This window comes from Ranitomeya imitator, chromosome 5 (genome assembly GCF_032444005.1).
Source record: "Ranitomeya imitator isolate aRanImi1 chromosome 5, aRanImi1.pri, whole genome shotgun sequence".
NCBI lineage: Eukaryota > Metazoa > Chordata > Amphibia > Anura > Dendrobatidae > Ranitomeya > Ranitomeya imitator.
The window spans coordinates 525636759-525662578 of NC_091286.1; the positions used below are offsets into that span (position 1 = coordinate 525636759).

General features: G+C 42.3%; 1 protein-coding gene across 1 annotated transcript in view; it reads right to left on the reverse strand.

Moving 5' to 3' along the window:
- Positions 1 to 25820, reverse strand: part of PCOLCE2 (procollagen C-endopeptidase enhancer 2) — a 150747-nt gene that overhangs the window by 106606 nt on the left and 18321 nt on the right. The window contains exon 2 of the mRNA XM_069727568.1: positions 6323 to 6431. Within this exon, the coding sequence (XP_069583669.1) occupies positions 6323 to 6431 (109 nt within the window). The remainder of the gene's footprint in view (positions 1 to 6322; positions 6432 to 25820) is intronic.

Here is a 25820-nt window from a genome sequence, read left to right on the forward strand (position 1 = left end):
TCCACAACTCCGACTCCACAGCCCTGGTCCTGCATTAGGAGGAACCCAGGGCCAGCCGCACCAGCATATGGTCTCACAAGGGGTCTGAGGATCTCATCTCGGTACCTAATGGCAGTCATGCTACCTCTGGCGAGCACATGGAGGGCTGTGCGGCCCTCCAAAGAAATGCCACCCCACACCATTACTGACCCACTGCCGGTGATGCTGAAGGATGTTGCAGGCAGCAGATCATTCTACACAGCATCTCCAGACTCTGTCACGTCTGTCACATGTGCTCAGTGTGAACCTGTTTCATCTCCCTCCACGTCTTCTGGTATACTGGCCTGTATCCTGGTAGCACCTCCAGCCTCTGGAGACTACGCTGACAGACACAGCAAACCTTCTTGCCACAGCTCACATTGATGTGCCATCCTGGATGAGCTGCACTACCTGAGCCACTTGTGTGGGTTGTAGAGTCCGTCTCATGCTACCACGAATGTGAAAGCAGAACCAACATTCAAAAGTGACCAACATATCAGCCAGAAAGCATTGGTACTGAGACGTGGTCTGTGGTCCCCGCCTGCAGAACCACTACTTTATTGAGTGTGTCTTGATAATTGCCAATAATTTCCATCTGTTGTCTATTCCATTTGCACAACAGCATGTGAAATTGATTGTCAAACAGTGTTGCTTTTTAAGTGGACAAGTTGATTTCACATAAATTAGATTTACTTGGAGTTATATTCTGTTGTTTAAGTGTTCCCTTCATTTTTTTGAGCACTGTTTGTGTGTGTATATATATATATACACAATTAATACTGTGGGGTTTAGTCAAGATACTTTCCTTTGAATTTGTAAAAAGCATATTGGGACGATTCATGTCATATGTACCATCTGCTACGTGTTTCTCCAACATACCAATAAAAAAAGGAAGTGAAGATAAAAGAAACACATTTATTTGCAGTTGAGTGTACTTCTGACCCTGTCAGGACATAACATGAAACAATTCTCGGAAACCCTATAAAGTTCTCTGTCCTCTGTCTTCACATTGCTAATAACAAATGGAGCTTTGAAAAGCTGAAGAGAGAACTGTCCAGGCGTACGACTGTAGGCCGAGCCATGAAACCCTGCAGAATGCTGCATCAGGTCACACACCATGCTACTTCACTGTTGGATATGTAAATAGGATGAGATTGATTCCAGATCCAGATCAGATGCTCAGAGAAACATAAAGCAGATACTTAGAGATACATGAGGCTGCTTGGTATGCTTCGAGACCTTTTGTAATCCCAACTGAAAGAAGTGAAATAAAGGAAATACTCTTTTCATCCTTGCCTTGACCTAAAAACCCTTACCCAAAGATTCCAAAGATCCTATAGGGGTAATGGAACTGATTATTCCTGGACACATAGTGTTACTATTAGAATATCTTCTTTTAACGTAAAACTCTTCTTATGAACAGAAGGTGTTACAAAGCTAATTTTTATCTCGTCTCCATGATGTCCTCATGTGTCTTCATTTTCAAAGTCTCGATGCTTGTAAATATGAGAAGCAGGCAGACATCCCTCCTGTGCAGGCAAAAGGGAACACCTGGATCTTTCTATTTCATGCAGGATTGGCCAATTTCATTGTCATTTCATGAAACTTTGTTGTCTTTAAAAAGGGACAATTTTCTGATTTTTGTTTTGCTCAGTTGAGGTCTGGTGATAAGAGCACATTATGTAATATTCATTAATAAGCCAAAACCTCTTATATTGTACTGAAAGAGCCAAGGCCAAAATACCACAGTTATCTAAAAATAATGAGATCACGCAACTGCATCATAAAAAAAAGAGCCTAAAAATGAGATGTCCTGTTCTAACTTAAAAACGTTTACCAACCTTACCTTTGTGCAGTTGGTACCTGGCTTTGGAGTTACAGTAGTTACTTTATGTATGTCTTTGTGTTGATTCTTTATAAAGCGTAGGTTCAATTACAACAGTTATTGTTCGGGAATTATATATGCAGAAATTCTCAAATGGGCCTCCATGATGGGCCTCTGCTAATGACCTGAGGTTAGCATACTCAATAATCAGAACCTCCAACTCCCGTCTCCAAGACATTTCACGTGCTGCGCCAATTCTTTGGAATGCACTACCCAGGTTAATACGATTAATCCCCAATCCCCACAGTTTTAAGCGTGGCCTGAAAACGCATTTGTTCAGAAAGGTCTACCGCCTCAACGCATTAACCTAACTATCCCTGTGTTGCCCATTCAAAAATCTTAAACCTTAATCAGGTTCCTCACATCATGTTCTCATACATTTCATGCAGTTAATAGCCCTCTGTGTCTGTACTGTTACATATTTAGGCTGTTAACTGGTTCATGCAGCTTTACATGAACACCCGATCCTTACACTATGGCTGGTCCGAACAACGAAAGCAATTGTTACCATCCACCTCTCGTGTCTCCCCTTTTCCTCATAGATTGTAAGCTTGTGAGCAGGGCCCTCATTCCTCTTGGTATCTGTTTTGATCTGTGTTTATTGTTATGCTGCAATGTCTATTGTCTGTACAAGTCCCTTCTATAATGTAAAGTGCAGCGGAATATGTTGAAGCTATATAAATAAAATTATTATTATTATTATTGATTACCTCTTACATCATATTGCTATCAGGGAATGATTAGCCATGTGATGCCTATGAAGCCTCTAAGGTTACTAAACAAAAATATCCCTGATCCTTCGCCCCTGATGAGCCATGTGTGGACGGCTGAATGATTATAAGAGTAGTGAAACTCAAGGGCTTATCAGAATGACTTATATCCCTATAACACACGTTAGATACATTAGATGATCAGAATTTATGTGGAGCCTCCCATCAATTCCCAGACAGATAATGTTGGGGAAAGGAGGGATCATCAGTCTTTCGACCACACTCTCTCATGCTGCTCACACTTGCAGACACACTTGGTGCTACATCTTACTGTACCCTGTCTACCCTGCATTTCTGGAGAAGTTACTGTATTACCAGTTATCGGCTGTATGTCCAGATCTACAAAATAAACAAGTCTGGATTACACAATCCCTGGAGTGCATCATCTCTTCTGACGCTGAGCAGCATTGGTCCTGTCTGCCTCATATCGAGGAAATACGAAGGTATGACTCTTTCTCTCACTACTCTTATTAGTCTGCGACACCTTCATTCGCCTCATGTGGGGACAGAACAGTCGAAAGACTGATGCCTTCCCAAGCCCAGTTCAAAAGCACGTCCTCTCACAACAGAAAGTAAACTGGAAATGGCTGCCAGAGGAAGAGAAGATTTGACCCCTGAACCGGATGTAAGACATGCCCACAAGAAATACATGAAAAACAAGCTGCCATACAGAAAAAGGCCATTGGGTGGCAGCAGAGTAAAATATAACAACATACATGGAAACTGAGGAATATACATGGAACAGCACAATGAATGATCCTTTTATTCTCCCTTGAGGATCCCTCATAGAGAATATAGGAACGCTCAGCCGAGGGAAGTATGGAGAAGTAGCCGACAGCTAGCAGATGTGTGTGACCAGCAATACAGCATTTTTTTTATGGGTTATGAATCATAGGTCTTTCGATTGTGGTTAGCTGTTTCTGTCCTATGCGGGCCCTTCACCTAAAGGTCCATTTGTATTGCAAGAATCATGAACAGGATTTCTTAGAAGTGCTCATTTCACGATAATCTTGCAGTAGAAACAGGCTGACGATCACCTGATGAATGAGGAAAACACCCGTCGGTCATGTGCAATGATCTTTTATGCTGCACAAAAGATCATGGTACTCGGCAGCGTATCCTCCTGTACAGATGACCTGTGCTACTGAGAACGATAGCAGCCCAAAATAATAATAATCTTTATATAGCGCTAACATATTCCGCAGCGCTTTACAGGTTGCACACATTATCATCACTATCCCCATTAGGGCTCACAATCTAAATTCCCTATCAGTAAGTCTTTGGAATGTGGGAGGAAACCGGAGAACTCTGAGGAAACCCACGCAAACACGGGGAGAACATACAAACTCTTTGCAGATGTTGTCCTTGGTGGAGTTTGAACCCAGGACTGCAAGGCTGCTGCGCTAAACACTGCGCCACCGTGCTGCCATGTCCACCGAATGATCTATTACAGATCGCTCAGTGCATCGATAAGCACAGGTCTGATTGTATTAACAGGCTATTAAATGAACACCAATTGGTAAATATTCCAAAGACATACTATTAGGTGATTTAGATTGTGAGTCCCAATGGGGACAGGGATAATAATGTATGTAAAACGAGGCGGAATATGATGGTGCTATATACGCACGAGTCGCATGATTCCAAATATATAGTAACATAGTTATTAAGGTTGAAGGAAGACTTTAAGTCCATCTAGTTCAACCCATAGACTAACCTAACATGCCCTAACATGTTGATCCAGAGGAAGGCAAAAAAAAAACATGTGACAAAGAGTAAGCTCCACATTGGGGAAAAAATTCCTTCCCGACTCCACATACGGCAATCAGACTAGTTCCCTGGTTCCCTAGTTGGACTTTCTGTTAGGAGTCGCATGTTACTCACTTGCCAAAGACTTCAATCCAAGTGACATGCGACTGTGACCTTTGTGACTTGTCTGCAATTTGGACATTTTTTACAGCAAAATTTCAGCTCTAAACTACATGCAAGTGGCAGACAAGTTGCACAGATGTTGACATATGTTGGCATGCATCCACAGTCGAATAGATCTGCGATCTTATTTGTCTAATATTTCAAAACTATGTATTCAAGAATATTTAGGTATTATATATTACTCCCCCTTCCCCCACACACACTCAGTGGCACAGGGAATTAGATTATTTTTTTCCCCAATTTTGCTATAATTACAACTCACAATTCAATATATTGCAGTTGTTTTGTTTTATTCCGTGTCCACAAAGTCATTCAATTTCCCAATGATGCCAGATGGTAAGACAGAGGGAGACATACTCTGCTCTCTCCTACAGATATGACTCATGGATTTCATGTTAGGAACCGGTTCATAATTGAAAAAACAGACATTTTCTTATCTGTAGAGTATGTAGTAATTACACGGTTATGTGCAATAGCCAGCTGAGCCATCAGTGACCCTCCTGTGACTAACAGGCCTCCAAACCAGGCGACTGCGTCTGCAGTAACCATAGCAGTAGTCATTTCTAATTGTGCACTTTGTAATATATCTTTTTTTAAATTTAGTTAATACATTTTCAGTGCTTAGTAATGTAGCGTAAAAACACAACCTCGAGGTGTTTTCTTAACATTATCAATAAGCTGCTATCGTCCAATTTGTAATTTCTCCTATTTATGTCTGTTTAGGCTTTCTGCGAATAATTATGTTCTCTTGGAAATGGGCCATGGGTCTGATTGCCTCATTTACATATCTATAATCACATCTAACAATGGCTATACTGTTAATAAGACAATATACATGTTCATGAGTTACGTGACCCATTAATGAGCAATAGTAGGATCAGTAAACAGAAACTAACCAGAATGGTGAAGGACTATAGAAAGCACACTGAACACGTAAAGGAAAAGTAGCAAATAAAAAATACAGCTTATATTCACTAAGTTATATATGTGATTTTTCATTTATATAGAGAAAATTCTACTTTGCTTCGGCCAGGGACCATTGTGGCCCATCCATATATATTAGAGTTGAGTTGGCTGACTATCGGATGCAAAATGCAAACTTATCCAACTTCTTCCAAGCAATGAAGAAATATCAGTACTTGCTGAACCAGTTGTTTTCTGCTTTTCTATTAGACTTTAACTAAAGCTCGTTTGAGCCAGGGGATGTAATAAAATTAAAAAAATTAAGTCACCTCCAGACCACTGACATCAAAATTTGGAGGTGGACATAACTTGACGGCAGCAAGTTAGTTGGCACTGAGTGGCTGCATCCTTCTCTTTCCGTAGGTATCAAGACTCTTGTAATGCCCCCAGCCAGATAATCCCGGCAATCTGGTGGAAGATTGGTGATCCTCTAGGAGGTGACTGCAGAATTTCAACATCTTCCCCTGGGCTAAATGATCTATAGTCGAAATCGTGTTGAAAACTCATGTAAATTAGATACAAAGTGCCCATTTTTGGCAACGTCAGTCAAATGTGTATAGATACCAAAACCCTGACATTCCTAGAACTGAAGGCGCAAATTAACTTTGTGGTCCTTTTACAAGCTTCTATTTAAAGACCCTCTTTCTACGAGTAAAGTCATTACAGCTTCTGATCCCACACAAAATCCCTCCCAAACTCAAAAATTAAATTATAATACTCAAATAAATGAATGTGAGAAGAAACATTAACCTACTGTAATCTTCCATGTACACTTGGTGTTGGGTGGGTAGACTCCAGGAAAACCTTCACTCCCCAGTACTCCTGCTTCTCCAGTTAGATTTCCTCCACAAGTAAATGTGTACCTGTGCAAGACAAAAGAAAAGTCAGTACATGTACTATAAAAACACTCACTGATGCGCCGAAAAACACCATAAATAGGAAAAACAGAGCATAATGTGCACACCATGACCTGAAATGGTTAAATAGCAGCAACTGAAAGTATCAAAGGTAATCAAGATACAACCTGTCTGAAGTCAGGTACCAGTGTACCTCTTAATGCGTACCAGTGTACCCCTTGACGAGCGTTTCGATAGTCAATCTTCCTCAGAAGGGGTGCATGTCACGCATGGTGTCATGGTGTGCACATTATGGTCTGTTTTTCCTTTGAAGGCTTTGGATCTCACGGATCCTACTACACTGCTTCAATAATTAAAATAAGAATTTTTTCTTTATATTCTTAGCCTTCAGATGAAAAACGGACAGATTTGATATGCAATTAGATACTGGATTGATTTATCCCTCTCTATATATTTCATTGAAAATTGTCTGCACTATGCACTTTACCTAATCTTCACACCATATTCTTGAACGGCCATGTTATTTCTATGACTAGTATTGATGATATTATACTCACCCTTACTCCATTTATATTGTTACATTTTTCTATCTCTCTTTAAACTGTCTCTCGGATTATTACTTGATGTTCGCTATTTTGCATAATTTGTACTGTTGCACTTTATGTACCACATCATTATCATGTACAGTGTTTGCGCTTTTTCTCATCATTTTTGTGGTTGTGTTGCAGTTCCAATTTTTAATGGTTTTTAATTCAAATTATGTACTTTAATACAATTATTTTCTATGAGAATCCTCTTTGGAGGGTTTGTTTGTCCCTACATTTTCTTTGGTCACTGTAAAAAGAGGTCGGACCCGGCATGGATATTTTTAAAATCCTTTGTGATTGTGTCTGAAGAGCCTTTGACACATATCTATGTGACTGAAAAGTGGCACAGGGATTGTTTAATATGGAAGATTTCCCAACATAACTCCGTTATGAGGAAGGGACAATGTACTCATTGTGCTTTCCTGTGGAGCTTTCAACTTACAGAAAACATCACACACATGACATCATTTGGAAATCCTGACTGATATGTTTAGGGGTAGACATCATACACAGACAACAAATGTAACAAATAAGCATCAACCACATGTGTTAAAATGACATGTTTGGATAGAATTTTTTTTGTCTTATAGAAAGTTTAACATATTCTCAAACAAGTTTTTAGACAATGCCCGAGTAAATGGCGAGTGCAACATTTAGGACAATATAGATTCTGTACTTTTAAAGCACTGAAAAGAATTACGGTATATATCTGGGCAAGGCCACCATCAGGGCACCACTGTCCTTACTGGCATATGAGACCCAGTGAAGAGGTGGATGTAGTCTGGGCCCCTTCCTCACCAGGCCTCAGGGGCAGGGTTCGACCGCTCAGAGTCAGTATCTAAACCTGTGTCCTCAGATGCACATTTACCGTAGTTAAAATCTATTGCCATGTAGGAATCCACCGGCACCATGTTTTTTTTTTTTTTTATTAAGGATCAGTATTGTAGTATTCGGTCACTACATGGTAGTAATACGTGGTCTGGTCATGGTGTGACGGTATTTGTTCCTTGTATGTGGTATTATTCGGTCACTATGTGATGGTAAAGTGTGGTCTAGTCATGGTGTGGCAGTATTTGTTCCTTGTATGTGGTATTATTCAGTCACTCTGTGGTGTTAATATGTGGTCTGGTCACGGTGCGGTGGTATTTCTTCCTTGTATGTGGTATTATTTGGTCACTATGTGGTGGTAATATGTTGTCCAGTCATGGTATGATGATATTTATCCCTTGTATGTATTATTATTGTTCATTTAAAAAAAAATGTATGTGACACATTCCCTTAAAGTAAAATAAATAAAAATAAATAAAAATATACCTAAAAAGAGAATTGCATATTTTAAGAAATGTTTACTAGATTAGAGTACAGTAGGGCCCTGCTAAAGAGTCTACCTTGTCATGGTGGCGGTCTTAAAAATCTTTTGGCAAAAAAAAACCTGATGGCTATATGAGTGATATGGTTTGATGGGAACTGATAATGTGTGATTGGTGAGGACATGGTGCAGACATGGAGTTTTTTCAAGAGTGGGCGGTGGGACTGTGAAAGGTTTGAGGGGTGGAGGCAAACCTTCGGTGGAGCCTGACAGGAGTCCCAAGAGGGCCTCCAAAAATTCCCACTATGGGGCCCTGAAATTCCTGGTGGCAGTCCTATATCTGGGAACAAATCACTTTTTTATTTTTTCAAAAGTTTAGTTCATTCAGTTTTCCCTATTTTACAGGAGATACAAAGCAAATCAATGAGACTACAATAATAATAGTACACAGAATACAATAATACAAAAACATATCTGTTAAATCCCCCATAATAAGGCAAAAGCATTATCACATCCAATCTTCACAGTGCTACTATTAAAGTGGCCAATATTGTTCAGGTTTCAAGTGAATCATAAAAGTGGAATACTAACTCCACTGATCTAATCCAAGGATGAAAAACAACTGTTTATACAGCACATTATAATATTGAAGAAACAGAAAATAATTCTGCAATAAGTAAATAAAGGGAACACTTAACTATCAGAATATAACTCCAAGTAAATCAAACGTCTGTGAAATCAAACTGTCCACTTAGGAAGCAACACTGTTTGACATTCAATTTCACATGCTGTTGTGCTAATGGAATAGACAACAGATGGAAATTATTGGCAATTATCAAGACACCCTCAATAAAGGAGTGGTTCTGCAGGCGGGGACCACAGACCACATCTCAGTACCAATGCTTTCTGGCTGATGTTTTGGTCACTTTTGAATGTTAGTTCTGCTTTCACGCTCGTAGTAGCATGAGACGGACTCTACAACCCACACAAGTGGCTCAGGTAGTGCAGCTCATCCAGGATGGCAAATCACTGCGAGCTGTGGCAAGAAGGTTTGCTCTGTCTATCAGTGTAGTGTCCAGAGGATGGAGGCGCTACCAGGAGACAGGCCAGTACACCAGAAGACGTGGAGGGGGCCGTAGGAGGGCAACAACTCAGCAGCAGGACCACTACCTCAGCCTTTGTATAATGAGGAACAGAAGCATTGCCAGATCCCTGCAAAATGACCTCCAGCAGGTCACAAATGTGCATGTGTCTGCACAAACGGTTAGAAACCGACTCCATGAGGATGGTCTGAGTTCCTGACATCCAGAGATGGGGGTTGTGCTCACAGCCCAACACCGTGCAGGACGCTTGGCATTTGCCACAGAAAACCAGGATTGGCAAATTCACCACTGGCGCCCTGTGCTCTTCACAGATGAAAGCAGGATCACACTGATCACAATCTGCTGCCTGCAACATCCATCAGCATGACCGGTTTTGCAGCGGGTCAGTAATGGTGTGGGGTGGCATTTCTTTGGAGGGCCGCACAGCCCTCCATGTTCTTGCTAGAGGTAGCCTGACTGTCATTAGGTACCTAGATGAGATCCTCAGACCCCTTGTGACACCAAATGCAGTTAGGTGCCCATACACATTAGATAAAAATTGGCTGATACATTTTTTGTAATTTTTCCAAAAATCTAATGTAACTTTGAGAAAAATGCTTTCTTTAATAGAAGGGATTATTCCTAGAAATAATCAGCAGTCTGCACACAATGTATGTAATAGTTCTAAGATTGCAAGGCATAGTGTATACCACCCTGACTGCTTGCAATCAGCACAGTCTACAAAACTATTCAGACAGCTCAACACAAAACCCACAAACTATGTGTGACTCAATACTAAAAAAGACAAGATGTCATAGACAGGCAGCATATATCATCTTACACCGCACTGGATGTCAGACTCACTTGGGACCTTATAAAACTCACTCGTGCTTGTCATGTAAGTGATGTAAAACTTTCCACTCCTTTCTATATTGCAACATGAAGCCTTTTTTAATCCTAAGTAGAAGAAAAAGCACTTATAAATGACATAAGACATTATATGCTACCTATAAAGGAACTGTGAGGCCGGCGTCACACACAGCGTAAAACAATACGGTCCGTATATTATGGCTGCAATACGCTGAAAAGTCCCCAAAATAGTGGTCCGTATCTCCTCCGTAGGCAGGGTGTGTCAGCGTTTTTTGCGCATGGCATCCTCCGTATGTAATCCGTATGGCATCCGTACTGCATGTTTTTCTCGCAGGCTTGCAAAACCAACATACCGCCATAGAAGGGATCCATGTGTCACCAAAAAAAAATATATATATATATATATATATATATATATATATATATATATACTGACTTCATATGAGGACAACCAGCAGAGGGCGCCTCTTATGAAGTCGAGCCTGGGAGCTTTCTAGGAAAATTCCCACGATCTAGGAACAACCAGCAGAGGGTGCCTAACCGCAAATGAAGGTAAATAAAGGTAATTGACCTACTTTACCTTCATTCCCCGGGGTTTTGCAGCCACGAACAATGTTGCATTAGCAAAGCTTGTGGCTGCAAAATATTTTAACCCCTTCAGATGGATTTACATCGTTGGACTTTACAGATCTGCAGAAGGTAAGGATATTGTTGGTTTATTATGGGTTTTTTTTGTTGCAGAACGAGGGTCTTCAGTGATTGGACTGGGCGTTGAATAAAATATTAAAACAACCTTTGATTTTATTTCATTAAAATAATTTTTAATAATGTGTTTTTGTATTTTTTTAACCCTTTACTAGTATTGGATTAATAATGGATAGGTGTCATAATTGACGCCTCTCCATTATTAATTTGGCTTAATGTCACCTTACAATAGCAAGGTGGCATTAACCCTTCATTACCCCATATCCCACCGCTACACGGGAATGGGAAGAGAGTGGCCAAGTGCCAGAATAGGCGCATCTTCCAGATGTGCCTGTTCTGGGGTGGCTGGGGGCAGGTGTTTTTAGCCAGGGGGGGCCAATAACCATGGACCCTCTCCAGGCTATTAATATCTGCCCTCAGTCACTGGCTTTACTACTCTGGCGGAGAAAATTGTGCGTGAGCCCACGCCAATTTTTTCCGCCATTTAACCCTTTAATTTAGTAGATAGAATGGCCAAATTTTGCATATACACACTACTAACATTAGTAGTGTGGAATATGCAAAAAAAAAAAAAAAAGGTATATGAGATGGTTTACTGTATGTAAACCATGTCTCAAATCATGTCGGGCTTAGGAAGGAGAGAGCAAAAGCCGGTAATTGAATTACCGGCTTTAAAGCTATCTCGCGCTGGGAGAAATATTAATATATATATAGTTAGGGCCAGAAATATTTGGACAGTGACACAATTTTCGCGATTTGGGCTCTGCATGCCACCACATTGGATTTGAAATGAAACCTCTACAACAGAATTCAAGTGCAGATTGTAACGTTTAATTTGAAGGGTTGAACAAAAATATCTGATAGAAAATGTAGGAATTGTACACATTTCTTTACAAACACTCCACATTTTAGGAGGTCAAAAGTAATTGGACAAATAAACATAACCCAAACAAAATATTATTATTTTCAATATTTTGTTGCAAATCCTTTGGAGGCAATCACTGCCTTAAGTCTGGAACCCATGGACATCACCAAACGCTGGGTTTCCTCCTTCTTAATGCTTTGCCAGGCCTTTACAGCCGCAGCCTTCAGGTCTTGCTTGTTTGTGGGTCTTTCCGTCTTAAGTCTGGATTTGAGCAAGTGAAATGCATGCTCAATTGGGTTTAGATCTGGAGATTGACTTGGCCATTGCAGAATGTTCCACTTTTTGGCACTCATGAACTCCTGGGTAGCTTTGGATGTATGCTTGGGGTCATTGTACATCTGTACTATGAAGCGCCGTCCAATCAACTTTGCAGCATTTGGCTGAATCTGGGCTGAAAGTATATCCTGGTACACTTCAGAATTCATCCGGCTACTCTTGTCTGCTCTTATGTCATCAATAAACACAAGTGACCCAGTGCCATTGAAAGCCATGCATGCCCATGCCATCACGTTGCCTCCACCATGTTTTACAGAGGATGTGGTGTGCCTTGGATCATGTGCCGTTGATCTTTGTCTCATCTGTCCATAGAATACTTTTCCAGAACTGAGCTGGCTTCTTGAGGTGTTTTTCTGCAAATTTAACTCTGGCCTGTCTATTTTTGGTATTGATGAATGGTTTGCATCTAGATGTGAACCCTTTGTATTTACTGTCATGGAGTCTTCTCTTTACTGTTGACTTAGAGACAGATACACCTACTTCACTGAGAGTGTTCTGGACTTCAGTTGATGTTGTGAACGGGTTCTTCTTCACCAAATTAAGTATGCGGCGATCATCCACCACTGTTGTCATCCGTGGACGCCCAGGCCTTTTTGAGTTCCCAAGCTCACCAGTCAATTCCTTTTTTCTCAGAATGTACCCAACTGTTGATTTTGCTACTCCAAGCATGTCTGCTATCTCTCTGATGGATTTTTTTTTTTTCAGCCTCAGGATGTTCTGCTTCACCTCAATTGAGAGTTCCTTTGACCGCATGTTGTCTGCTCACAGCAACAGCTTCCAAATGCAAAACCACACACCTGGAATCCACCCCTGACCTTTTAACTACTTCATTGATTACAGGTTAACGAGGGAGACGCCTTCAGAGTTAATTGCAGCCCTTAGAGTCCATTGTCCAATTACTTTTGGTCCCTTGAAAAAGAGGACGCTATGCATTACAGAGCTATGATTCCTAAACCCTTTCTCCGATTTGGATGTGGAAACTATCATATTGCAGCTGGGAGTGTGCACTTTCAGCCCATATTATATATATAATTGTATTTCTGAACATGTTTTTGTAAACAGCTAAAATAACAAAACTTGTGTCACTGTCCAAATATTTCTGGCCCTAACTGTATATATGTGTTTCACTGACATATATATATACATATATATATACCTATTCTATGTGTACACATTTATTCTACCTATTCTTCTGTAAGCTGTCAGTGTGATTTTACTGTACACCGCAATGAATTACCGGCTTTTCTCTCTAACACCGCTGCGTATTTCTCGCAAGTCACACTGCTGGTCCGTGTGTGATCCGTATTTTTCAGGCTTCCATAGACTTTCATTGGCGTATTTCTTGCGCAGTACGGTGACAAATGCAGCATGCTGCGATTTTCTACGGCCGTAGAAAGGCGTATAATATGGATCAGTAAAATACGGCAGATAGGAGCAGGGGCATAGAGAATAATTGTGCCGTTTGTTTTGCGAGTTTTACGGACGTATTTTGTTAGTGTGACGGCGGCCTGATAGTGTGCACAATACCTGAATATGTCTATCTAAGCCTAAAATGTATCAATGTAAATGTTACCAAACATTTATTATGCTTTGCTTATATAGCGTTGTCATATTCCGCAGTGTTTTACATACCGTATATACTCGTGTATAAGCTGAGATTTTCAGAACTTTTTTTGTGCTGAAACCCCCCCCAACCTCGGCTTATACACAAGTCATTGCCGGCGGGGGAAGAGGAGTGGCAGACCAGCGGCAGGAGCCGGCGGCTGTGACATCATACTCACCCTCCTCACGCGGTTACTCCACGTCCCTGCATCTCTGTTGTCCCGGTGCTGGCAGCTCTCCTCTCCTCTGCTCAGTGGTCACCGTGGTACCGCTCATTAAGGTAATGAACATGTACGAGTCTCCACTCCCATAGTTGTGGAGCACATATTCATTACCCTGCCGACACCGAGACATCAGAGATGCAGGGACATGGAGCGACCGCGCTAGGATGGAGAGTATGATGGGGAGGACGGGGGAGGAGAGGGAGCCATGCCTAGAAGGGGTAGGACGCCAAGCCATGCATAGAAGTGGGAGGATGCGGAGCCATGCATTCAAGAGGAGGACGCTGAGCCATGCATAGAAGGGGGAGGACGCCAAGCCATGAAGAGAGGGGGGAGGATGGGGAGAAAGCTGAGCCATGCATACAACGTGGAGACCAGGGGGGGCACACATAGCTGGACAGGGATGAGGGGACAGTGCATTACCAAGTTTTCCATGGCAAAATTAGGTGCCTTGGCTTACACTCAGGTCGGCTTATACTCAAGTATATAAGGTACATTATCGACCCATGCTCACAATCTAAAATTCCCTATCATTATGTCTTTGGAGTGTGGGAGGAAACCTGAGAACCCGGAGGAAACCCACGCAAAGACGGGGAGAACATACAAACCCCTCGTAGATGTTGTCAGTACTTGGATGTACAGTTCTCTGTGGGTGCTGTCTGTTTTCCTGGAGTGCCGTCCTCCATAAATCTGAAGCCACTGCTTTGACAACAGGTTTAGTAACTTTCTTTTGTTTATCCTCTTAATTTTATGGAATTGCATATGCTGCGTTGTTTTGTCCCCTTTGTAAAATTATTTGTATATTTTTTTTTAGAAACAATGCCTATTGTTCTGGAATAAATATAAAATGTAATAGTTCTGCTCCTTTTGTTCTGTAAACCACCCTGCTGAAAGCCATACGCTACCTGATCCAGGCATCCGATTGGCCTGTATAAATAACTGGTGGTGGCAGTTAATAATCTTTTCTGGGTTATTGTGGATTTAGCAGTGATAGTACTGGGGTATATATATATATATTCTATGCATTAGAATCGGAGGTGTACAGTACAGACCAAACGTTTGGACACACCTTCTCATTTAAAGATGTAAAGATTTTTCTGTATTTTCATGACTGAAAATTGTAAATTCACACTGAAGGCATCAAAACTATGAATTAATAATAATAATAATTTTATTTATATAGCGCCAACATATTCCGCAGCGCTTTACAAATTATAGAGGGGATTTGTACAGACAATAGACATTAAAGCATAACAAAAATCACAGTTCAAAATAGATACCAATAGGAGTGAGGGCCCTGCTCGCAAGCTTGCAATCTATAGGAAAAAGGGAGACACAAGAGGTGGATGGTAACAATTACTTTCGTTGTTCGGACCAGCCATAGTGTAAGGATCGGGTGTTCATGTAAAGCTGCATGAATCAGTTAACAGCCTAAGTATGTAACAGTACAGACACAGAGGGCTATTAAGTGCATGAAATGTATGAGAACATGATGTGAGGAACCTGATTAAGGTTTAAGATTTTTTTTTTTGAATGGGCCACACAGGGATAGTTAGGTTAATGTGAATCGCCTTCGGTTCTCAAGGAGGATGTCAAGGAGGCAGACATGGTCCGTGGCCCTCAGGACGTCCGTTGTAAAAGGGGAAAGGTCTTTAAAGGGATAATGTTCATGACGCCACCTGTGGTATTCGGTCAGGGTGACCGACGCTTCTTTAAGGGGTCTGCTGGGGTGATGTTATGGCAGCTAGATGGTATACCTTCCCACAGGTGAAGTGTGTCCCCAGGGCTTCCCAGTGTGTAAGATGGTGGATAGTGTGAGGCGCAGTGAAGAACGAGGACACAAGGTTGCAGTCTCTTTTCCTTTTACTGAAGGCTTCAGCATCCACAGTCCAGAGCACCAGATCACAGTGCATGCAGAGTCCGGCCGGTTTCGAGGCAAATCCAGAGTCCTCTTATCCAGGTGGAAATCAGTAGCCTTCCTCTAGCGCCTTAGTGTTGTAGTACCTTATTGCTAAGCCTCTCATAAGGTCCTCACAGATGTTGTAGATGCTATCGATGTTATCTCTCTCTCTCTGTCCCCCAGATGGATAGGACAAACCCGTATGACCAGTGGCGTGAGACTTTTTACAGGGACTCTATCATGCACCGGCCTCTCGCGGGTGCCACCTTGCCTCATTAGTATAGGGCAGATCAGTAACTCGCAATTAGCTGTCCTGCCAGTCTCTGGATCAAGGCATAAGGACTGTTGCTCCCTCGGTGTTCCGGCTACCAGGATCCTGCGCCTCAGCAGCCTGTGCAGGGCAGAATTTCTTCTGGTTTCCTCTCCTTTTGCTATGACTTCTCTCTCACTCTCTACAATACAGTTCTCTGTTCATGTCCTTTCTTAGGAACTGCCGCACGTGGGGCAGGCGCAGCTCCGTGACCTTCAGTCTAGGCTTCTGACAGGATCCCACCCCTGTCAGGAACCAATTACCTGAGCAAAGCTCAGCCAGCAACTGTCTAACTTCCTATCCAGGCCACCAGTTTTACCTAAGTGTGAAGAGTGCCCTAATAAATAGGAGCATAGCTCCCCCTGGTGGACTGGAGTGTGAAATGTGTTGTATGTTTGTGCACCTGGTAAAGAGATCTCCTTTATTGCCTTCAAACGTAACATCACTCCCCCCTAGAGGAGAATGATATTACTGCAACGACCAGGACCCTGGAGCGCTGCAAATGCGTTGAGGCAGTAGCCAGTCTGAACAAATGCGTTTTCAGGGCACACTTAAAACTGTGGGAATTGGGGATTAATCTTATTAACCTGAGTAATCTTGTAGATGGGAGTGGGAGGTTCTGATTATTGAGGATGCTAACCTCAGGTCATTAGCAGAACGGAAAGTACGGGTAGGGTGGTAGACTGAGACCAAGGAGGAGATGTAGGGTGGTGCTGAGTCATGGAGTGCTTTGTGGATGAGGGTAATAGTTTTGTACTGGATTCTTGAGTGGATAGGTAACCAGTGTAATGACTGGCACAGAGTAGAGGCATCGGTGTAATGGTTGGTGAGGAATATAATCCTGGCAGCAGCATTCAGGACAGATTGGAGTGGGGAGAGTTTGGTAAGAGGGAAGCCAATTAAGAGAGAGTTACAAGAGTCCAGATGAGAATGAATGAGTGAAACAGTAAGAGTTTTTGCAGTGTCGAAAGTAAGAAAAGGGCGAATTCTAGAAATGTTTTTGAGATGCAGATACCAAGAGCGAGCCAATGATCGGATGTGGGGGGGTGAAAGAAAGCTCAGAATCAAGGAAGACCCCAAGGCAGCGGGCATGTTGCTTGGGAGTAATGGTGGAACCACACACAGAGATGGCAATGTCAGGCAAAGGTAGGTTAGTAGAGGGAGAGAACACGGGGAGTTCAGTTCTTGACAGGTTCATGAATTAACACATGTGGAATTATATACTTACCAAAAAAGTGTGAAACAACTGAAAATATGTCTTATATTCTAGGTTCTTCAAAGTAGCCACCTTTTGCTTTGATGACTGCTTTGCACGCTCTTGGCATTCTCTTGAGGAGCTTCAAGAGGTAGTCACCGGAAATGGGCTTCCAACAATCTTGAAGGGGTTCCCAGAGATGCTTAGCACTTGGTGGCCCTTTTGCCTTCACTCTGCGGTCCAGATCACCCCAAACCATCTCGATTGGGTTCAGGTCTGGTGACTGTGGAGGTCAGGTCATCTGGCGTAGCACTCCATGACTCTCCTTCTTGGTCAAATAGCCCTTACACAGCCTGGAGGTGTGTTTGGGGTCATTGTCCTGTTGAAAAATAAATGATGGTCCAACTAAACGCAAACCGGATGGAATAGCATGCCGCTGCAAGATGCTGTTGTAGCCATGCTGGTTCAGTATGTCTTCAATTTTGAATAAATCCCCAACAGTGTCACCAGCAAAGCACCCCCACACAATCACACCTCCTTCTCCATGCTTCTCGGTGGGAACCAGACATGTAGGGTCCATCCGGTCACCTTTTCTGTGTCGCACAAAGACACGGTGATTGGAACCAAAGATCTCAAATTTGGACTCAGACCAAAGCACAGATTTCCACTGGTCTAATGTCCATTCCTTGTGTTCTTTAGCCCAAACAAGTCTCTTCTGCTTGTTGCCTGTCCTTAGCAGTGGTTTCCTAGCAGCTATTTTACCATGAAGGCCTGCTGCACAAGGTCTCCTCTTAACAGTTGTTGTAGAGATGTGTCTGCTGCTAGAACTCTGTGTGGCATTGACCTGTTCTCTAATCTGAGCTGCTGTTAACCTGCGATTTCTGAGGCAGGTGACTCGGATAAACTTATCCTCAGAAGCAGAGGTGACTCTTGGTCTTCCTTTCCTGGGGCGGTCCTCATGTGAGCCAGTTTCTTTGTAGCGCTTGATGGTTTTTGCCACTGCACTTGGGGACACTTTCAAAGTTTTCCCAATTTTTCAGACTGACTGACCTTCATTTCTTAAGGTAATGATGGCCACTCGTTTTTCTTTACTTAGCTGCTTTTTTCATGCCATAATACAAATTCTAACAGTCTATTCAATAGGACTATCAGCTGTGTATCCACCAGACTTCTGCTCAACATAACTGATGGCCCCAACTCCATTTATAAGGCAAGAAATCCCACTTATTAAATCTGACAGGGCCCACCTGTGAAGTGAAAACCATTTCCGGTGACTAACTCTTGAAGCTCATTAAGAGAATGCCAAGTGTGCAAAGCAGTCATCAAAGCAAAAGGTGGCTACTTTGAAGAACCTAGAATATAAGACATATTTTCAGTTGTTTCACACTTTTTTGTTAAGTATATAATTCCACATGTGTTAATTCACAGTTTTGATGCCTTCAGTGTGAATTTACAATTTTCATAGTCATCAAAATACCGAAAAATCTTTAAATGAGAAGGTGTGTCCAAACTTTTGGTCTGTACTGTATATTGCAAACATTTTCTGTTAATTCTCTAATAACTGGACTATTAGTGGTAACAGCTGCAGCCTCATCCATTAATCGTTGGCCAATTGTGTAAATTGTCCTGACGATAGGGGGAAGCAGAGCTGTTTGTGACAAAAAGGTAACAGTGGGGTAGTTCAGTGTGACTTCTCTGACTGTGATATTTAACAACTGATGGCAGTGGTGGGATCTGTGTGGTCTCTCTGGTGTCATTCCTTTGACAATTCATAAAGTATAGGAATAACACTTACAAAAAAATTAGCATATCTGCTTTTTGTTCAGCTGTAGCATTTTTGTATAACTGTTTTTACTACACACACAAAAGAATTCAGAGTCAGATAACCACGTGCTATTTACTACTAATACCACCAGGCTATACTGTGTATACTGAACATTTATGTGTACAAAAGTGTCGAGAAATGTGGAAGTGATAGCCCCTCTTAATAACTCAAACTTAGATTTTTGCTTGTTTTTCATGCGTATTCCCATGCATTTTTATGGGCCATTTTTCTTGTACTACAATAAACAACTGTAACTGGAGCTGCCAGAGTATGGAAAACCACTCTGGAAATGTCACAACTGCCGATATCCGAGCAATGATGAGCCTAGTTATTGTAGTTCAGAAGCTTTGTTTTCTGGCCATCACATAAACAGGAGGAATAATGCAGAAAGTCTTACGATTTTGTTTTTACACCGCACTCAATGAGCTTACTGTACTTTCAGACAATACCAGTAAAAAGCACATTTCCTTTGATTCTATGGAACTACAGCTTGGCACCACAGTGTTGGTGCAGGATCCATCATATAAAGCCCCTACATAGACTGTAGACAGCTGTTGGCCTAATGAAGGTGCAGGCAGGCTGCTATCTCACCCGACAGCTGATACTCCCATACATACATGGCTTTACCAATGGCTCCTGTGTTTTCTATGAGAGTGCCGCTGCTAGACATCTCAGGGTGGCATGCTACATCCTTCTCTCTCTTGACATCTGTCAGGGGAGAATCTGGATTCCCCCTTAGACATTAGCCTGTCAGCCAAACATGTCACTATCGGCAGACGTTAGTCTAATGTGTATGAAGGCCTTTAGAGGAGTATTGCCATATCGTACTTTATGGCATATCCAGAGGACATCAATACAGATCAAACTAATGCTATCTATCTATTTATCTTATATCAAGAATGGGGCCCCATTGCATGCTGCTTACACTGGAGAGGTGTTTGGAAATCCCAGATGAATAAATCGGAATTCCAACCACCTCTCCACTGAGAACATTGCAAGTCAGGGCTCCATTTTGGGAACAGATGCAGGTTAGGTACACATCTAAAACATGTACGGCATATCCCTTAGATGTTACAATTATCACGGATTTTAGTATATGTTGACCTTCAGTGCAATTTCAGAGATGTGTGATTGCATTTAGTGGTTTTTTTTCACATTTTTTTTATATAATTGTCTTTAAAGGAAACCGGTCATCAGATTCATGCTGCCCAAACAGTGCAGGATGTATCACACACTGGTTGTACAATCACAGTCAGGTGTATTTTTCTCTAAAAAGCTGCAGTGTTTCAGAGAAAACATATTTTTAAAAAAAGACAGACAGGGACTATTTGTCTGAGATGAATAGTCCAATGCTGTTTCCAGCTGGCCTTTGGGCAGAGAGAAGCTGGCTTTTCAAAATATGAAATGTTGCGGCGTTTCAGGCAAAAATATCATGCAGCCAGTGTCCTTTGTTCGGACAGCATAAATATGCTGACAGATTTAATATTAATAGAACACAAAGTTGACTATTTATTATGCTTACTTTAATCATATTTTCCAGCACTTTACAAATATTATTATCGCTGTTCCCTATTGGGGCTCATAATCTAAATTCCCTCTCAGTATGTCTTTGGCATGTGGGAGGAAACCCACACAAATAAAGGAAGAACACACAAACTCCCTGAAATTGTTAACGACTGAGCTACCATGCTGCTCACCTACTAATGATTACTACAAATGCAACAGAATATTGCCAAATGCAGAGGTCTGCAAGTATCCTCCTGAATTATTAGTAAAATGCAGGCAGGAACCACGCTGTGTAAATTAATGTATTGACACAGAGCAGTTTCCTGGATGCAGTATTTTTGCACACAACAGTCAAACCTTCCATTAAAGGTACGCATTTCAGCTTTATACTGCCTTCAGAAGGCTCCTACATATGACACTGCATAGGCATATGGTGGTATGTGTTGTTCATGGGGTCCTAATATTAAAAAAACACGTTTTAGGTGGCTCCCAATGATTAACAAATAAGTATGCCAAAGCACCTCATCCCAACAAAGGCCAAAAGGAAACTATCCTGCCTCCATTGCTTGAATGAAGCTCTGTCCTTCTGTTTAGTATCCCCAGTGATCCAATATTGTGGCGGTATTCCCAAACAACCTCTTTAAGTGCAAATATATGAAACATATGGCTCAGATACAGTATGTGCAGCACAGGTAATTGGATGCAGTGACACAGAGGCACAGAGCAAGGGTTAACAGGATAGACCTCCTTGCAGGGAGTAACAGGGAATAAATCAGGTGAATGACGAGGGATACAAAGCGAGCAGGGTAACTCAAAGTGGCAGTTTATATATATATCTCAATTTCACTTAGCGTGACTCGGGTGTCTGTCTCTTCTCCTGGGTTGGGTGGCTGCCGGCTGAGGCCAATGATGAGTTCTTCCGGCTTCCGGGCCTAACAAGTCGATCTCCTTTTGGTGGCAGCAGGCGGTCACGGGTCTGACCCGCTGAGCCCCCTAGTAACATAGCCCGTTGTGCTGCTGGGCAGCCAGCCTTTATTGCTGCCGCGCAGCCTGTAACTACACGCGGCTCAGCGCCGTTCCTCACTGACTCCTCTCTCTGGCGGGAAGCCCCTCTCCTTTCCCACGCAAACCCTCTTATACTTCTCTGGCTCTCCACGCCCCCTCTAGGTCAAGGGTCTGCTCCTTCCTCAATCTCCTTCCCCCCTGCAACAGTAGGCTCGGCCTCAGCAGTTCCTGACCCGGTGCCCTGTCAGCACCCACAGCCCGGTCTTCTCTCCTACATATGCACTGCAGTTTTATCCTCATACATAGAAATGTTAGACTCTAAAATGTAAAAACTTTTAAGTAGTCCCATATGGCGCTTTGTATCTTCATCTCCGCCTTTAAGTTATAGCCTCTTTATATGGAAATCATCAACACACACTACCAATTTTTAGCATCTGATCTTGTGTTGTTCCGATGTACAGCTGTTCTATGTGCCACTACCAGTGTCAAACATCATGTAGAAAATGTATTTTTCATTCTTCAGATGTTAATAATTTTAATGTTTCTACACTGCAGGTTTTCAAATGAAATGTTGTTTAGCCTGAAAATGAGTCAAACGTGATATTCAGGGAAACTAACAAAAAAAAAAACCCATTCTATTGAAATATGAACACTGGACGAATGATTATGCAACCCTTCAGCTGTGAAAAGGGGACTCAATAACATTGTAAATAGCAGAGGCCAGAACTATTTTGATCACAGCATGACGATGTGTAATCCAACTCCATTGAACACAGCAGTCAATTGTTTGTCCTCATAGGGACTTCACTACATACAACATGTCACCATAATGACCAGCAAGTAAGTGCAGTGGTTGTGTAACATGCTGGGCAGTGGCATAAATTGAAGCTTGTTGAGTCTAAAATCAAAATCTTTAACTTGGTTAAAAAATATCACAGTCTATAATAAATAATACTGGTCTTCGCATATGGGCCAAAGGGACCTTTTAGGCCCCCAAGGTCCAGAGACTCGGTGGAAATGCAACCTCTGTACCCACAAGAGTTAGGCCCCAATTCTGGTTGACATATTGTCACACTGTGTCACTTGAATGGGGCTAAGCTGTAATACCAGGCATTGCCTCTATAAGATGTATGGAGTTGTGTCTATTAAACAATGAAGGGGACGTTGCAGTAACTGATGCATCCAAGACTCCTTTAATCTGCCTACAAGTGAGTATGCTGAATGATGGGCTTGCAATAAATAAACATCAATATAAGGCCCCATTCAGAGGTATGGGGGAGTCTGGAGGGTTGTATGCAAGAAAAAAAAACGTGCCATTGATCATCAGTGTGTTGTATCTGATTTTTATCCATTTTTGATACGTCCATTTTTACCACCAATTTCTAAACATGTCCTACCAGGCTTGTATTTATTACCAGCTATTAAAGGTCCAGTGCTTTGGGCCGCGATGTATAAAGGGTAGCACTATATGGCAAAAATTTATTTTTTTTGCCTATTCTCCTCCCCACCTTCCATTGGATCAGCATCTCAGTAGAAAGGGTACATATTCCTACAGTAAATTGAAATCTGCAGAGAGACAAGGAGTAAAATACACTGATAATCCCACAAAGTTCAAGAAGCACCCAATCTTTTCAGGGGTTGTCACCTGTATAATGGCCCATTAGTAGCACCCACACAGTATACTGGCCCCTTGGTAACACCCAAACTATTTGATGACCCCAACACTGTATGATGGCTCATGAATGATACAATGGCCCCACTTTATGATTGCCCCCAGAGTAGCCCCAACTCTTTTTGAGAAAGGTTTTATTACGGAAACTGCATACCAAACTGGCTGACACTACCACTCCTGATATTGTGACGGAACAGGAGGTTCTTTCTATCCTGAAGGAACTGGAACGTGAGAGTTCATCTGATTCATCAGGTACCTTCCTGCCTCTGTGGTGCCGAGATCTACCATATTCCCCCCCTTCTCTTTAAGTCCATATATTGAAATCTTTAACAAATTAGTTCTAGATGATCTCAAAACAATATCAACTGTATGCCGTGGAGATAATCTAACACGGGCACATTGTTTGGCTTTGAGTGAGCTTAAATCTATGAGAGATGTTGTGATCAAGCCAGCAGACAAGGGGGGGGGGGATGTGGTGATCTGGCCCTCGCAGAGCTATGAAAGGGAGGCCCTACGCCAACTTAGGGATCGTACATCCTACTCCGTCCTGCCACAGAATCCTACTACTAGCTTCTCTGGCGATATATATGAAATTCTAGACAGAGCGTAGACACAGGGCATAATACCCCAAAATATCTTTGGGGGTCTACATGTCAAAAATCCGGTGGTGCCTACCTTCTACCTTCTGCCAAAGATCCGCAAGGATCCGGTTGATCCTCCGGGGCGTCCGATTGTCTCAGGCATGGGAGGGCTGTGTGATACTATATGTAAATTCATTGAATATTACCTTCATCCTTTGGTAGAGACTCTGGCCTCCTATGTCAGGGACACTACGGACGTCCTGAGGAAGCTGGACGGCCTCCATCTTGAACCTGATATGTTTTTCGCTACAGTGGATGTTGAATCCCTTTATACCAGCATTGGTCCTACTGATGGGCTGGAGGTGGTGGGGTTCTTCTTGGGTATGACTCATAATTATTTTACTTTTAAGGACAGGTTTTATTTACAGTGCCGTGGCACTGCAATGGGCACGGCGTGTGCGCCATCCTACACTAATCTCTTCCTAGGGTACTGGGAACAGGAGATTTTTGGGGATGGCGCGGGCGCTGCCTCCCAGGCACAGTGCTGGTACAGATACATCGATGATGTATTTATTATGTGGCAGGGTCCCGAGTCTGGTTTTCTGGACTTCATCAGTGGACTAAACCGGAATGATCGTAACATCAAACTGACATATAAAACAGCTTTTAAATTACAAACATAATTGATTTTTTGGACATAAAAATTATGTCATGTGCGGATGGTACTATTCAAACTGACGTTTCCCGCAAAGAAACGTCAGTTAATTCATTACTTCATGCTACATCCGCACATACAACATCAACCATCCGTGCTGTTCCTACAGGTCAGTTTCTGAGGATGAAGCGGATTTGTTCCACGGATGTTGTCTTTGAGAACCAGGCCCGGGACCTTAAACGAAGGTTCTAGGATCGAGGTTATAGCACCAGGACTATCAAGAAGGGCTACTCGCGAGCCAGGGGAACCCGTCGCCGCCAGCTCCTCACCAAGACCAGTCACATTGGTGATGGGGATCCAAGACTTAGGTGCATTTTAACATTCAATAATCAGTGGGATAGGATCAGGCAAATTATGGAGAAACATTGGTCTGTCCTACAAACGGACAGAACCCTTAAACAGATTCTACCTGATAGACCACTCCTGACTGCAAGGAGAGGTAGTAATCTTAAAGATCAATTAGTCAGGAGCCATTATGTCACAAAATCGCCTAATCCCTTTGGAGCAGGCCCACAAAGTTGGGGATGTTATCCCTGTGGATCATGTGTGACCTGTAACAACATCATTAGAGCCACAACGTTTACATCTGCAGATGGAGGTAGGGACTACCGGATCACATGTTATGTGTCATGCAGCACTAGTTATGTTATTTACTATGCTTTATGTACATGTAACTTAATTTATATTGTCCTTACCTCTCGTGAGCTCCGTATTCAAGTCAGGGAGCACGTGAGGGATATTAGGGCAGCCAAGGACGTGACTGACATTTCATTATTAAAGACCATCTCGTGGCACTTTAAGTTATGCCACAATTGTGATCCGCAGGCACTTAAAGTCCGTGGTATTGACAGGGTTCATAGGGGGATTAGAGGTGGTGATCTCAATAAAGTTCTGGCTGAGATGAAATGTCGCTGGATAGTTTCCCTGGGCACTATGTCACCACACGGGTTGAACGAGAAACTCTCGTTTGTACCCTTTTTGTGATTTTGTGTTGGCACTCTTGCCTTAATGCTTCTCCTTTCTCTGGCCCCTTCAGTTTACTCCTATGTATATTCATTTTGAGTATGTCATTTTTTGCTGTTTTTCCTTTCCTCTTTTTGGTTTCCGTT